General features: G+C 38.4%; 1 protein-coding gene across 2 annotated transcripts; it reads left to right on the top strand.

Moving 5' to 3' along the window:
- Window positions 1–4996: 4996 nt before the first annotated feature.
- Window positions 4997–12026, top strand: G6PC2 (glucose-6-phosphatase catalytic subunit 2). 2 transcript variants are annotated; one of them, XM_006083170.3, is made up of 5 exons: window positions 4997–5294; window positions 5877–5986; window positions 7820–7931; window positions 10353–10468; window positions 11490–12026. In XM_006083170.3, the coding sequence occupies exons 1-5, from the start codon at window positions 5077–5079 to the stop codon at window positions 11999–12001; spliced, it is 1068 nt and encodes a 355-aa protein (XP_006083232.1). In that variant the 5' UTR covers window positions 4997–5076; the 3' UTR covers window positions 12002–12026. The 2 variants fall into 2 exon arrangements, with proteins under 2 accessions (XP_006083232.1, XP_023599513.1); XM_023743745.1 differs by lacking the exon at window positions 10353–10468 and having other exon boundaries at window positions 5077–5294; window positions 11490–11514.
- The last annotated feature ends 1999 nt before the right edge of the window (window positions 12027–14025 follow it).

Genomic DNA, 14025 nt, shown 5'->3' with positions numbered 1-14025 from the left:
AAAACACATCTGAGTTTAGATTAACTAAATAACAAGCATGTTTTTTTAAAAATAAAGACTCTGTATAACACAGCACTCACATCAAGTTTTGATCACTAGTTCATTTATTGAATACCTGCGTGGGCCCAGGTTTTACGGAATATAAAGCTCCTTTATTGTTAGGGCCTCTCTTTAATAAAAGGAATATCAAATTATTAATATGCTCTACAACTCCCAGCACATCCCAGCAATAGCCTGCCATGCCAGGGGCCTGTTCAAATTTCACTAGCTGCATAGGAAACCAGCCCCTGCATGGGCCTGTGCCAAGGATTGTGCTGGAGCTGGGACACAAAGCAAACATCATTCCTAATTTTATTCTTATACTGTGGTGCAGGAAAGAGAGCTTAAACACATAGACTAAAAAGAAAAAGTACAATTACGAATTATAATTAAATTCTTGTTACGAGTTGAATTTCATCCTCAAAAATCACATCTTGAAGTCCTAACCCTCAGTATCTCAGAATATGACTGGAGACAGGGCCTTTAAAGAGGTAACTAAGTTAAAGTGAAGTCATTAGGGTGGACCTTAACCTAATAAGACGGGTGTCATTATAAGAGACTCGGACACATCCATCCAAAAGGAGGACCACGTGAGGACACAGGGAAAGGACGGTCATTTATGAGCCAAGCAGAGAGGTCTCAGAAGAAACCAACTCTGCTGACACCTTGCTCTGAAACATGTAGCCTCCAGAATTGTGAGAAAATATATTTCTATTGTTTAAACCACCCAGTAAGGTACTTTGTATGTCAACCCTAGCAGACTAACACAACCCCCTAAAATAAGTGTTTCAGAGAAAACACTGTGAAAGGAATGGCGAGGATGCTGATCAGAGAAGGCATCTCTGAGGAAGTGCACATAAGCTAAGATGTGAAAAGACTAGAAATGATGAGCTATGGGGAATAAATAGATGGCAGATCTTGTTAAAAGGCAAAAGAAATCAAGGTGCTTTTGCTTTGGTCAATTATATTTAGCCTACAGAACCTAATAGTCCTTGGGAGACAATCTTTCTAAATTAACTATCTAAGATGAAAAGCTCATGTGCAGCCAACTTCATCACAGTCCACAGACTCTGAAGTATTGAATGAGCATGAAGTTGAATTTTTAATTGTAAGACAAAATGTATTTGATATCCTTCACACCCTGATGTGAGGACAAGACATTTCTGAAGAAAATGAATTTTATGAAATATGTAGCTCAAATACTTCATAGAAAAAGAATAAAGGGAAGTAATGTTCTTTCTTATGGTTCATCAAAGAGATTGTGGAAATTATAGAACCTGAATATGCAAATCAAAAGGCAGTAGTATAGACTCTGATTAGTCAAGATTAAAACCACAGATAGAGTAGTGATATGCCTGAATAAATTGATTCTTCTTTGGTAAGCAACTATATGCCCTCATTTTAACTCAATGGAATTGAGAATTATAATAAGAATTATAATAAGAATTATAGAATCATGGGATAGACAAGGGATCCCCTTGTTTCTTAATGGGATGTCACATAAACTACTTCTGACATATGGTTACTCAATTTGTCTTGTGAGAGATTGACTATACAAATGGACAAGTCAGACCAAGTATGACACTAGAACTCTGATTCACAACCTCTGAAGCAATCTATCCAGAATGGTCAGGACTTGGTCAAGACTACCAGTTTCACTATATTTTTGTCCCTGCTTCCAACTAAGGACCAACCAGAGAGAGCCAAATATGCATCCTAGCCAATCACATAAGATGCTCTGTTTCTAATTAATCAGCTCCTACTTGCCCGTGCCCATAACCTATAACCAAAGCAGACCTGAGGCCTTCCTTGTGTTTATTATGGAGCTTTCCTCTGCCTGCTTCTGAGTCTGTCAAATGCAAATGACAGTGGCCAAATCTTACTATAGCAAGCTCAAAATAAATAGCCTCTGTTTGTTCTCATTTGGGGGGGCCTTCCCTTATTTCCATAGTTGACTGTTTCCAGAGAAGAAAATGTCTGTTAGGTCCCAGGGTCATCAGAAGAGGATGGGAATTAGAGTCACCCTCACGCTTTGAGGTGCCCAGCTTAGTGCTACTTGGTATTTTTCCCAGGGAAGATGTCAGAGACTGGGAAGCTAACAGTAACCACTGAACTCCCATTACAATTGTATCCCTGCTGTCCAACGATGGGGTAAGTCATCCAACAGAAGTTCAAAATGGTGATTATAGCTACAAAGTTCTAGTGATCTGGCAGCTGGCCAGATGTGCCTATGTATTACCTAATTCACAAGACTACACAGAAAAGCCTTATAGTCGAAATGATGATACAGTTGAATTGAAGGTCTAGATAGTTGAAAGCATTTGAAACGAGCTGGTTATAGCATCAACTATTATTCATTTTGCAGCTGGTTTAAATCTCACCAATGTTGGCCGTAGGTAACCTGGATACAGCCTAGACTAGGAAGAAGCATTGCTCTGGAAATAAAATTTAGTCTCCAAACAGGGGTGCTGCACTAAAGAAATGACCTGGGGAAGATTACTTGTCCATTTCCTTATCACTAAAAGGAAGATTACTGAACCACTATGGAGTTAAAATAAAATAATATGATAGAGTATTTTTAAAGGATATTAAGGTAGGGTATTTTAAATAATTGGAAAAGCATAAATGCAAGACATCCTAATGCACAACTAAGTTTTCAGCACAATTAATTTTACCCCAACACATACGTCATTCAAATCAGATTAGCACACTAGTGGGAGAACCGAGAGTGGGTGTAATTCATGGACTGCCTGGGGAGGAGCAAAATGTGGGGAAAGCCAGTGCTGGCTGACTACTTCCTGGTTATCCTCCTGCTGAAATGATAAGAATGATAAAGGAGACTGGTGAGGCTCTCATCATGGATGGAGATTAATCTTCATTTCCTGGCAGCCATATAAAGTCACTTTCTGAAAAATGACATGGTGCTGTTTGCAACCTCACTTTGTGACTGTCAAACCAGACTTTTCATCCACAGAAACCAGGCTGTATCTTAAGCTTTTTCCAGGTCAGCATTGCAGAAAACTCAGGGGAGAAGTTGGCCATCACCATGCCGTGTTTTAAGAGGAGTGCATTCCAGTGGTCACCACTGCTTCCCCTCTTCTGGCCCCACATTACCAAATTTGTATACAAACTATCGCCAGCTGTATAATTTCTCATTAGATTTAGGTTCTTCTTTTATTCTAGAGGTAGATTCTCTGACAAGATAAATCATTTAATGCAAAAAAATAAAATTTAATAGGAAGATCCTGTTATATCCAATAATTTACATATTAAATGTCATAGAAGCTTCTTTCAGGTTGACCTTTGGCAGGGGGAGGGGCTTAAGCTGAAAGGAAAATAGGAAGAATATGAATTTCTTCATCATGTTGATTCTTAACCCTGACTGTACATTGGAATCACTTGGAATGCATTTTTAAAATACCAGTGACTGAGTCCCATCACTAGAAATGTCGTTTGTCTAGGGTAAGACAAAGGTATGGCATTTAAAAAAAATCACTCTGAAGAGTTTAATGGTATGATCTCACTCATATGTGGAATCCAATGAACAAAATAAAATAATGAACAAAATAGATCCAGAGACATAGAAGCATGGAATAGACTGATGAATCTCAGAGGGAAAGAGAGTGGGTGGGTGGGTGAGGAGAGATTGACCAAAGAACCTATATGCATATATGCATAACCCATGCACACAGACAACAGTGTGGTGAAGGCCGGTGGCAGAGGACAGGTGAGGGATAGAAGGGGTCCAAGGGGAATAAAAGGGAACATCTGTAGTACTTTCAGCAATAAAGATACACTTTAAAAAAGGAGTTTAATGGTAGTCAAAGCATTTCTTCTGGGAGAGGCAACAGAGCCCGGGAAGGTACTGAGAGACACTGGTTCCCTTCTAACAATGGTGCTGTAAAATGATGGGGCAGGACTCCAGGAGAAGTCCAAAGTGATCTTTATAGCATGTGAAGAGTTCCTAGTGAAAGAGGCTGTGACTAGCAAAGACAACAACCTGAATGGTCAGTATGGTTACTGCCTCCCCCCTCTGCCACCGGGTGGGGCTTCACAGCTTTCACGGGCACCTTCACAGATGTATTTAGCTCTCTACATCCAGCATCTCATTTCTGACTGGGACCCATAGTTCTCTTTGAGCTGCCCTTCTGTTTATTCCCCATCTTCATGTTTGTTTTGGCGTGTCCCCTGCACTTGTACTGAACATTCTGCTTTCAACAAATCATTCTCCTGATTGGTCCAAAGCCTTTTGAGTCTATTTCTGTCTTTCTCTCACATGAGCACTCCCCAATGTTCCCAATTGTATTCTCTAGTCAATAATGACTCAACCCTAACACGGTTCTTTTAGCAAAGTGACCTCCATCTCTGCTTTCTTGCCTCATAATTAAAAAGCAACACATTTCCTTCTAGATTTCATACATTCCATGTATTTCCTTCGCTGTTGGATATATATCATAGCATTCTCTTTGCTAATAAAGAAAAATAAAAAAATTTTCATTTAAGTCTGCAATAAGAAAATAATCTGTCATATCACATAAATGTTTCATGACCAGATATTTACTCATTTGTTTTCCTCTAAGACCCAATAAAATAGTCAAAGAGCCACATTCTATTTTAAATTAAAATGCATGGCTTTAAGGGCTATTTGACATGCAGTAATTATCTGCATAGTCTTCTAGCCAAGCATAGAAATTGCTAATGTCTCTGCCCTCGAAGGAAATGAACTGTGCAAAAAATTTCAAGCAAACACAATCCAACTGTTCACACAAAAGGGAGGTTGCATAAGAAATTCATTGTATCTCTACCCAAATTTCCCCTTGACTTGTCACAGATCAGCATGTACTTCACCTCTTTGGCTCCAATTAAACTTATAAACAGATGAGCTTTTCAGCAGACAAGGGCCGACGTGCCCTTTCCACAGATGGTCAGTCACATGTTGCAGTAATGGCTAGACACGCCACTGGGGTACTGTATAAAAATGGTGGGACTCGGAGCACTGCAGCTCCAATTGCTGTTCAGAATTGCCTTTCTTTCAAGATGGATTTCCTTCATAGGAATGGAGTACTCATCATTCAGCATTTGCAGAAGGACTACCGAGCTTACTACAATTTTCTAAATTTTATGTCCAATGTTGGAGACCCCCGGAATATCTTTTCTATTTATTTTCCACTTTGGTTTCAACTTAATCAGACAGTTGGAACTAAGATGATATGGGTAGCAGTCATTGGGGATTGGTTCAATCTCATTTTTAAATGGTAAGCCTTCTGTTTTGTTTCATTTTTCTTAAAGTGTATTCTTAACTTTGTAGCTTTTGGCTTAATGGTCACATTTTAGATGTGTGTAGTTTTACTTGGAAAACTCTCAAACATACCAGTTAACTTGAAACACAGATTCATAAATAGAACTTACAAAAGCCATAGAAATGTATACGTACATACAAATGTACATGTATATACTAATGTATACTGATTTATAAGTAAATGCCAAAGCCCTGTAACACATATGCTGTGATTAGCCAAGAAGTTAGTTGAATGAGCAGCACCCATCCTGAACAAACTGGTGATTCCAGGGACCACTTTGATATTCCCAATCTAAGTACCCCAAGCACCTGCAGGACTTCCCCTGAAAGGAAAAAATGTCCCTGTTTATATTGAAAACTGTGTCATCCTCTATAGTGGGAGATAGACCAGAAACCAAGTTCTTTCAAAGATTCTTAGTCATGAGCTTTCCTCAGCAACCCTCTGATGGAATATTTTTGTAGGAGAAAATAGGATGTTTCCAATTAAGTACTTGTTGTGTATTTAAATATATTCATATTTATATTTCTTCAAATACAGGATATTATTTGGTCATCGGCCTTACTGGTGGATCCAAGAAACTCAGATTTACCCAAATCGCTCAAGTCCATGCCTTGAACAGTTCCCCACTACCTGTGAAACAGGTCCAGGTAAGCAATTATAGCAACCTCAAGTTACTAAAGATATTCCAACAGAGTCATTATGTATGATGATCATCTAATAAGTGTATGATATCATATAGGGAATTAAAGAAAATATCATGAGGGAGGATGCTAAAAGTTCATAAGCATAAACATTGCTAATGAGAAAGGAAGTTTTATGAACAATCAAATTTCATTGTGTTATTTGTAAGCTTGGAGAATACTCCTTAAATAATTTTATATTTGGAATTTATTTTTTGGAAGAATGGAATAATACTAAAACAAACAAAAAAGCTAGAACAAATTACCAAAGAACTATATTAAAATTCTAGAAATATTGATTTATCTACTGCTGAGTAACTTTCAAAGTTACTATAGGTATACTGAAAATCCCATGAATGAGGAAAGAGTAGACAAGTTTTCTGTAAGAAAGGTAATGACTTCCCAGTATTACTATTGCCAGTTAAGATATCTCCGATCTTAGAATGATTTCTTTAAAATTTCTTTTTTTCTTGTATATTTAGTATGTAAGTAGACTTTCTGGGCCACTTCCTTTTGTTATTATAAATAAGACTCTGTATGCGTGTAAAATCTTTACCAGAGAAGTTGAGTTTAGGACTATAAAAAGGTTTTTTGAAATATATAAAAGGAAATTACATGTTATTGGTTTAACTTATATGACTGTGTTATATTATACCTCACTATAGTTTGGCATATATCAGAAAATTAATATTGACATCCATTGAAACCAACCCTGAATATAGTGAATGTGTAAGTTCTGTTATATTACTATAATTAATTCTTTATATATCTGGCTCCCTCAGTAGACTGTGTTCAATCATGATGGGGATGGTGTGTATTTTATCTTTGTGAAACCAGTGTGGGATGGATGGATGGATGGATGGATGGATGGATGGATAACCTTTGAGACAATTAAAATGCTACTTTGTTTTATCCCAGCACTTCCCAGCATGTGGGATATTTTCTGGGGTGAGGGTGTGGGGAGAAGAAAGAAAGATATATTGCATCCTATGGTCACTCCTTAGAGATCTACAACTCTAAGGATATAAAGGCTCTGAAAATTCCTGCATAAGAAATAGATTTGAAATAAATAGATCTACAAGAAATAGATTGGTCTTTGTTTAATTCAGTGTTTTTTGAAGAAGAGACTGGTGTTTAACCTGAATGAATCTCCACTGGTTAAGACTCAGGGAGAATATCAAAGTAAAGTGATTTTTTAAAAACATCAAGATTCATGGGAAAGACATTATAGGAGTAGAAAGTCTTCAGGCTTCTTCTGCCAATACTGATGCTCTCTTTACAGCTTCTCTTCCATTTCATAACAAAGACTTCCATGGAGCTGCTGGCCACAGGATAGACATAGAAATAGCTGCTAGTGCACAGCAGTCAATTGCTAAATCAGACAGCAATGATACCCTTTAGATGCTTGACTTTCCAACCCAAGGAACATAAACTGATTTAAGATCCAATACAGGTACTTTATTTTTATCATCAATTAAAAACAATTAGATATGAACAATGAGTAGAGATATGGCAGATTTTGGTGCAACACCTTGAGTTCTTAATTAGCCTTGAACATTTTAATTTCTGGAATTTGATGAACTTGAAAAATCTGGAAAAAATGTTTGAAGTAGTATTTTGAGGCTCAGTTTGGCTCAATTTTCTTTATTTCTACCTATATTTAAATATTACATAGAGCCTGTACCCTATAGATTCTTTCTGAGTTATTTGTAATTTTCATGGCTAATATGCCATTCTACCATCCATTTCTGATACTCTGTTAACTCCCTTTCAAATGGACCAACAACTTTGCTTTTGCAGGAAGTCCATCTGGTCATGCAATGGGCTCATCGTGTGTCTGGTATGTCATGGTAACAGCTGCACTGAGCAACACTGTCAGTTGGATGGATAAGTCATCTACCACTCTGCACAGGTCAGCTTTGCTCCAGTTTCTGTAGCATGGGAATGTAACAGTTTTGAATATGGAATGTCTTCTTAAAAATCCATTTTAGTATATTTTTAGTGGTTGAAATGTGCTTATTCTATTTTATCACAACCCAAAATAGCAAATGAATAGAAAATTAATATTGTGCTTTAAGATAATGTCCTAATTAGTTCACAGCTTTGCCACATAATAGGGTTGGAAATATTTAATTGATTAATGATTTGCTAAATATGCTTTGGGTTTCTCTAATATAATAATCACTCTGGTAGCTCATAAGTAAGTCATCTAAAATTATGTAAGGAATAATTTTGCATGTACATTCTCTTGCTTTAAGATTAACTAGAAACTTTGAGAATCATCATTCCCCTTGAATGCATCAGTTAATTTAGTATAATTATACTTCTTTCTTTGACAAGCCTATGTTCTTTGACAGCAATAACAAATTCTAGCTTTAAAGACTTTGCAACCTTTGTGACTAAAAACATTATAGAGGCAAACTTAAATTTGAATGTTAGTAGATTTCATGTTAGTAGATTTGTAATGTTTAAAAAGGCCTAGAACTTTAATGTAAGATTACTCAAAATTTTTGTAGGAATTAAGCTGTTTTCTTCTCTTCTTTTCTGAAATAATTTATCATTATAACAATTTGGAGCACCACTTTAATCATAAATTATTAGGCTATCAGAGATAAAATTTGTCTGTTAATTGGTTTTTAAAATATGATAACATATACCATATATAAAAGTTCTTTTTTTGTTTTTCTTTTTTTAAATATATTCCATTGATTCTTTACAGAGAGGAAGGGAGAGAGATAGATAGTTAGAAACATCGATGGGAGAGAAACATCGATCAGCCGCCTCCTGCACATCTCCCACGGGGGAGGTGCCCGCAACCCAGGTACATGCCCTTGACCGGAATCGAACCTGGGACCCCTCAGTCCGCAGGCCGATGCTCTATCCACTGAGCCAAACCGGTTTTGGCTAAAAGTTCTTTTAAAATAAAAAATTTCCAAGAGCCATCCACTTTTTAGAGTAGTATTGGATAATGTAAGAAAGAAATAGCTAAAGTAATTTGAGCATATTTAAAGCTTATTCTAATGAGACTGTGACCTGCATGCCTTAATGTAGCCATTAGCCAAAACAACAGTAGAGAGTTGTTTAATTTAAAGAAATTAGCATTTCCTAACCATAGACTATTTCTCAAAGTAGGAATCTCAAAAAAGGCTCACCTTCTTATAGCTTATTTCTTCCTCCAATTTCCAAACCTGGAAAATACTTGCTTGTGTTGTTGTTGTTTTTTTAACTCCCATAACTCTTTTTCAATTTTTATAACTGCAACACTCCTTCATCCATCAAAATTTATTTAGTGCCTACTCCTTACCTTAATATTACCAAATCCTTATTTATTCTTCTTTCATATGGATACCTCCTGCTTACTTCCTCTTTGGAAGACTCATTTCCCTCTATTCCTAGTCTTTCAATAACCAAAATTTGGTCTGATTATCAGTAACAAATCATTGAGAAGCCCCAAAATTCTTAGAATTCAATATTGCTAATTCTTTTTTTTATTAAAATAATGAACATTGCTTGGATTTTAATATTTTTATAAGTTTTGGTACCTTGTTTCTTTTCATTTTATTTATATTTATTGATTTTTGAGGGCGAGAGAAAGAGAGAGAAACATCGATTTGTTGTTTCAGTTATGTATGCATTCATTATGATTCTTGTATGTGCCCTGACTAGGGATTGAACTACAACCTTGGAGTATTGGGATGACACTCTAACCAACTGAACTACCCAGCCAGGGCCTACCTTGTTGTTTCTAACACAAACTATATAGCCTATAGGTCAATTCCCTTGTTTCTTATTTTCTGTATCTCAAAAACCAAGGAATCAGGACTTCTTTGAGAGTCTGAAATTAAACCCACTGAAAACTTGCCCTTGATAAAATGTTGATGTGCTTTTCATCAGAGTGGCAGACGTCTTTCCAGCGAGTTTTCTTCAAGCAAAGAAAGGTTGAGAGAGTAAAGAGGAAACACATATGCTAAGGAGTAGACATATATATAATTCATTCTTGATCATTCTGATATTAGCAATTCTCCTAACTTGAATTATCCCACTCCATTAAAATAATTATTAGGCTGTCAAATTGGCTTCCTTTTATAACATTTATTAAAATCTCAGAATATAGCACTATAAATGCATTGATAAATGCAAAAACCTCTGTTAAAGCGTTTCAAATCCTATGAAACACATGGAAACAACATTTTGGGAAAAACAAGACTCTAGAATCATGATGTTATGTCAGATGATTCTTCTGAGAAAGGTCATCTGGTGTCACACAGCCCCTAATTTTATAAGCGATCAAATTTCTTTGCTTCTTACACTTGTATCTATTCTTCCATCGTAGACTGACCTGGTCATTTTTTTGGAGTATTTTTTGGTTGATTCAAATCAGTGTCTGCATCTCCAGAGTATTCATAGCAACGCATTTTCCTCATCAAGTTATCCTCGGAGTAATTGGTGGTAAATATGATCCCTTACCTCTGGTTGTGTCATTTGAAAGCTTTAGTGTCATTTGTTTTATGTTCTCAGATTCTTCCTGGTGATCAGTTCCCCATTCTAGGTAATTCTGTTAATCGACTGATGCTTAATGCTACCCTGGGAGCTTAAGTGATTCAACACACCTCTCAAATCCTTGTGCACAATGGCAGAGTCTCACTTAACAGTATAAACGTTAACCTCTTAGTGAGATGGGCTTCTCTGAAATGTGACTAGAGTTAAGTCCACCTTCCAGACCACCACTTCAGACAGCCTGCTTGTGTCTTGGTTTGGGGACTTAATAATGGGCTTCCAACATGCACACCATGCCACTCTTTCTCTGAAAACACCTGAAATGATGATTACATAACTATAAACTTCATTTAGCCACTGCTTTGTATTCTTGAAGTGGCATTCACCATGATTGAGTTTCTGCTATTTAGCCCCACTTGCTTTTCAAAGGCTAAGTTAATTGGCTATGGCAATTGAAATATTAATTGCAAGCACCTAGAGCAGTGTTCTGCCTATAAAGTTGGTTGTCACTCAGTGCCGTGGATTCCTGAGAGATCCCCCTGTCCTACTATGGATGGCGAAAAGACCATGGGGCAAATGTGTGTTACTGCTTTAAGAAAGGCTTTGGAAAATGGATAGAACCTAGGTGTCTAAAGCCCTTTACATTGAAAACTACAGCTAAATTCTTTTTTTGTTAACATATTTTTATTGATTTCAGAGAGGAAGGGAGAGGGAGTGAGAAATAGAAACATCAATAATGAGAGGGAATCATTGATCATCTGCCTCCTGCATGCCCCACACCCGGGATGGAGCCCGCAACCTGGGCACATGCCCTGACCGGGAATTGAACTGTGACCTCCTGGTTCATAGGTTAATGCTCAACCACTGAGTCACACCAGCTGGGCAGCAGCTAAATTCTTCAATGCGGGGAGGAATGATTCCCCAGGAGCTCAAGGGCACACAGTCGCCTTCAGTGTCTCTTTCTAATCCCCAGGCATGCTTGTGGCAGAGGCCTTTGAACACACTCCAGGCATCCAAACGGCCAGCCTGAGCACATACCTGAAGACCAACCTTTTCCTCTTCCTGTTTTCACTTGGCTTTTACCTGCTTCTCAGACTGCTTGACATTGACCTGCTGTGGTCTGTGCCCATAGCCAAGAAGTGGTGTGCCAACCCCGACTGGATCCACATTGACACTACGCCTTTTGCCGGACTCGTGAGAAACCTTGGGGTCCTCTTTGGCTTGGGCTTTGCAATCAACTCAGAGATGTTCCTCAGGAGCTGCCGAGGGGAAAATGGCTACAAGCTGAGCTTCCGGCTGCTCTGTGTCGTGGCCTCGTTGACCATACTACAGCTCTACCATTTCATCAAGATCCCCACTCACACAGAGCATTTATTTTATGTGCTGTCTTTCTGTAAAAGTGCGTCCATCCCACTGACTGTGGTTGCTCTGATTCCCTACTGTATTCATGTGCTAATGACACCAAGTGAAAAGAAGATTGACTAGAGTTGTGCAGAGTTAGTGCTCTGTGGTCCCAGGAGGCAGGCACTACTCACTTCTCAGTCTTCAGCATCCCAACAGGAGCCCCAGTATCAGGTCGCTTGATCATCTTCAGATGCTTCTGGCTCTTGTGTGCATTTTAGTGGCAGTCAGCTCTAACCCCCTCAGTTTTCAGATAAGGTACTGAAGTCTCATTTAGTTAACATAACTCACTGTTGTCACACTGCTGTAAGAACGGGAATTAGAACCCAAGTCTTCGGGCAAATATTCCCATTACACTATTTTTTGTTTGTTCGTTTTCAAGAGGTAATAATTTGTAAGATTTCGTGTCGATTCTCTGATAATTACTATGTAAATCAGCTGTTTTTCAAAAAATAACATTAAAATGCCACATCTTGTTTGACTTAAACCATGCATACGGGGTCTTGAGGGGTCAGCAATGGTTCTGGATATGGATATGTATGCAGGTGAAAGGAAACAGGCCAGGTTACTGTGGACTTGAACTTCTGCAGAACTCCTGGTCTCTGTTTTACAAAAGTGATTTCTAATATGTCAATAAATGCTATTGAAGATTCTCTGTTTAGAACATTATTTACCTCCAAAAGGCTTATCTCTTTACTATGACATCTTTATACTTTCTCTTGAAGGGTCAATTTTTCAAGACTGGGGAAATCAAGTGCCTTCCTCAAGGTCATGCTCCAACCAGGAAAACTATTAAATGCTTATAGTATCCGTTAGCTGTGTCAACCTCTATGTATACTGAACTATGATAAAAATCTATGGGTTTACTTTACAAAATTGTTATCGAGGGAATACTATGTTATACTAAGAATTTCTCAGTAAGGTTTTTTCTTATTGGACCTAGTAATTCTGGACTTTAAGTTGATACCTCTGTTATTTCAATCAAGTACATTTTGAGTCAGATTTTGCTACATATCTTAGTGACCTGTGATCTACCATAGTATTTCATCTAACTCATTTCAAGGATATCAATACATGATTTATTTTAGATGATGACATATTAAGTAACCCATAAATATTTATGAAAACATGACAGTTGAATCAGTGCTATTTACAAGATATTAGTTGAGAATAACAAAACCTTTAAAATTCGAAGTAATTATTGGTCCATTTCTAGGTGTATTTATAGAGTATATGTTGTTGCTTTTACAAAACACACTTAATAGCTTTCTTTTTAAAAGGTAACTGAACTTGATTTCAGTAATTGGATGATTTCTAAGCAAAAAGCTAAGATATAATCAAATATTTTTAATTTATTTTTTATTTTGTCAATTATAGCTTACAGTCAATATTATTTGTACTAGAGGCCCGGTGCACGAAATTTGTGCATGGGAGGGTCCCCTCAGCCTGGCCTGCACCCACTTGCAATCCGGGACCACTGGCTCCTAACTGCTCACCTGCCTGCCTGCCTGATTGCCCCTAACCACCTCTGCCTGCCCTCCTGATCTCCCCTAACCACTCATCTGACTGCCTGATAGCCCCTAATGACTCACTTGCCTGCCTCATCGCCCCTAACCACCTCTGCCTGCCTGCCTCATCACCCCTAACCACCTCTGCCTGCCTGCCTCATCACCCCTAACCATCTCTGCCTGCTTGCCTCATTGCCCCTAACCACCTCTGCCTTGGCCCTCGCTGCAGCAGTTTCATCCAGAAGGACGTCTGGAATGACATCCGGAAGGTCGTTCGACTGTCTGGTCTAATTAGCATATTATGCTTTTATTATTATAGACTAGAGGCCTGGTGCACAAAAATTTGTGCACTCGGGGAGGTCCCTCAACCCAGCCTGCATCCTCTCACCATCTGGGACCCCTCGGGTAGGGTCCCTAGGCCTGGCCTGAGATCAGGGTCTACCGGGGCTTTCCTTCCCCTGGCTGCAGCAGCTGGCCCACCCCTGCTGCTGCCACTGCTTGCCTTCTGTGCAGAGCTGTCTCCCCTTCCCCTGCCACCAGTGGCCTCCCTCTGCAGGTGACCGATGTCGGGTGTGATGGCTTGGATGGCCTGAGCCTCCT

Source organism: Myotis lucifugus, unplaced genomic scaffold, assembly GCF_000147115.1.
Source record: "Myotis lucifugus unplaced genomic scaffold, Myoluc2.0 scaffold_5, whole genome shotgun sequence".
Taxonomy (NCBI): domain Eukaryota; kingdom Metazoa; phylum Chordata; class Mammalia; order Chiroptera; family Vespertilionidae; genus Myotis; species Myotis lucifugus.
The sequence above is the reverse complement of the archived record's forward strand: the minus strand, read 5'-3'. Positions and strand labels throughout refer to the sequence as shown.

What these genes read in the sequence shown, in the direction of transcription:
- G6PC2 (XM_006083170.3), top strand. Translation starts at nt 5,077, where the DNA reads ATGGATTTCCTTCATAGGAATGGAGTACTCATCATTCAGCATTTGCAG. An exon ending in TACCTGTGAAACAGGTCCAG is followed by an intron (nt 5,987 to 7,819) that starts GTAAGCAATTAT and finishes TTGCTTTTGCAG; the next exon opens with GAAGTCCATCTGGTCATGCA. An exon ending in TATCCTCGGAGTAATTGGTG is followed by an intron (nt 10,469 to 11,489) that starts GTAAATATGATC and finishes TCTAATCCCCAG; the next exon opens with GCATGCTTGTGGCAGAGGCC.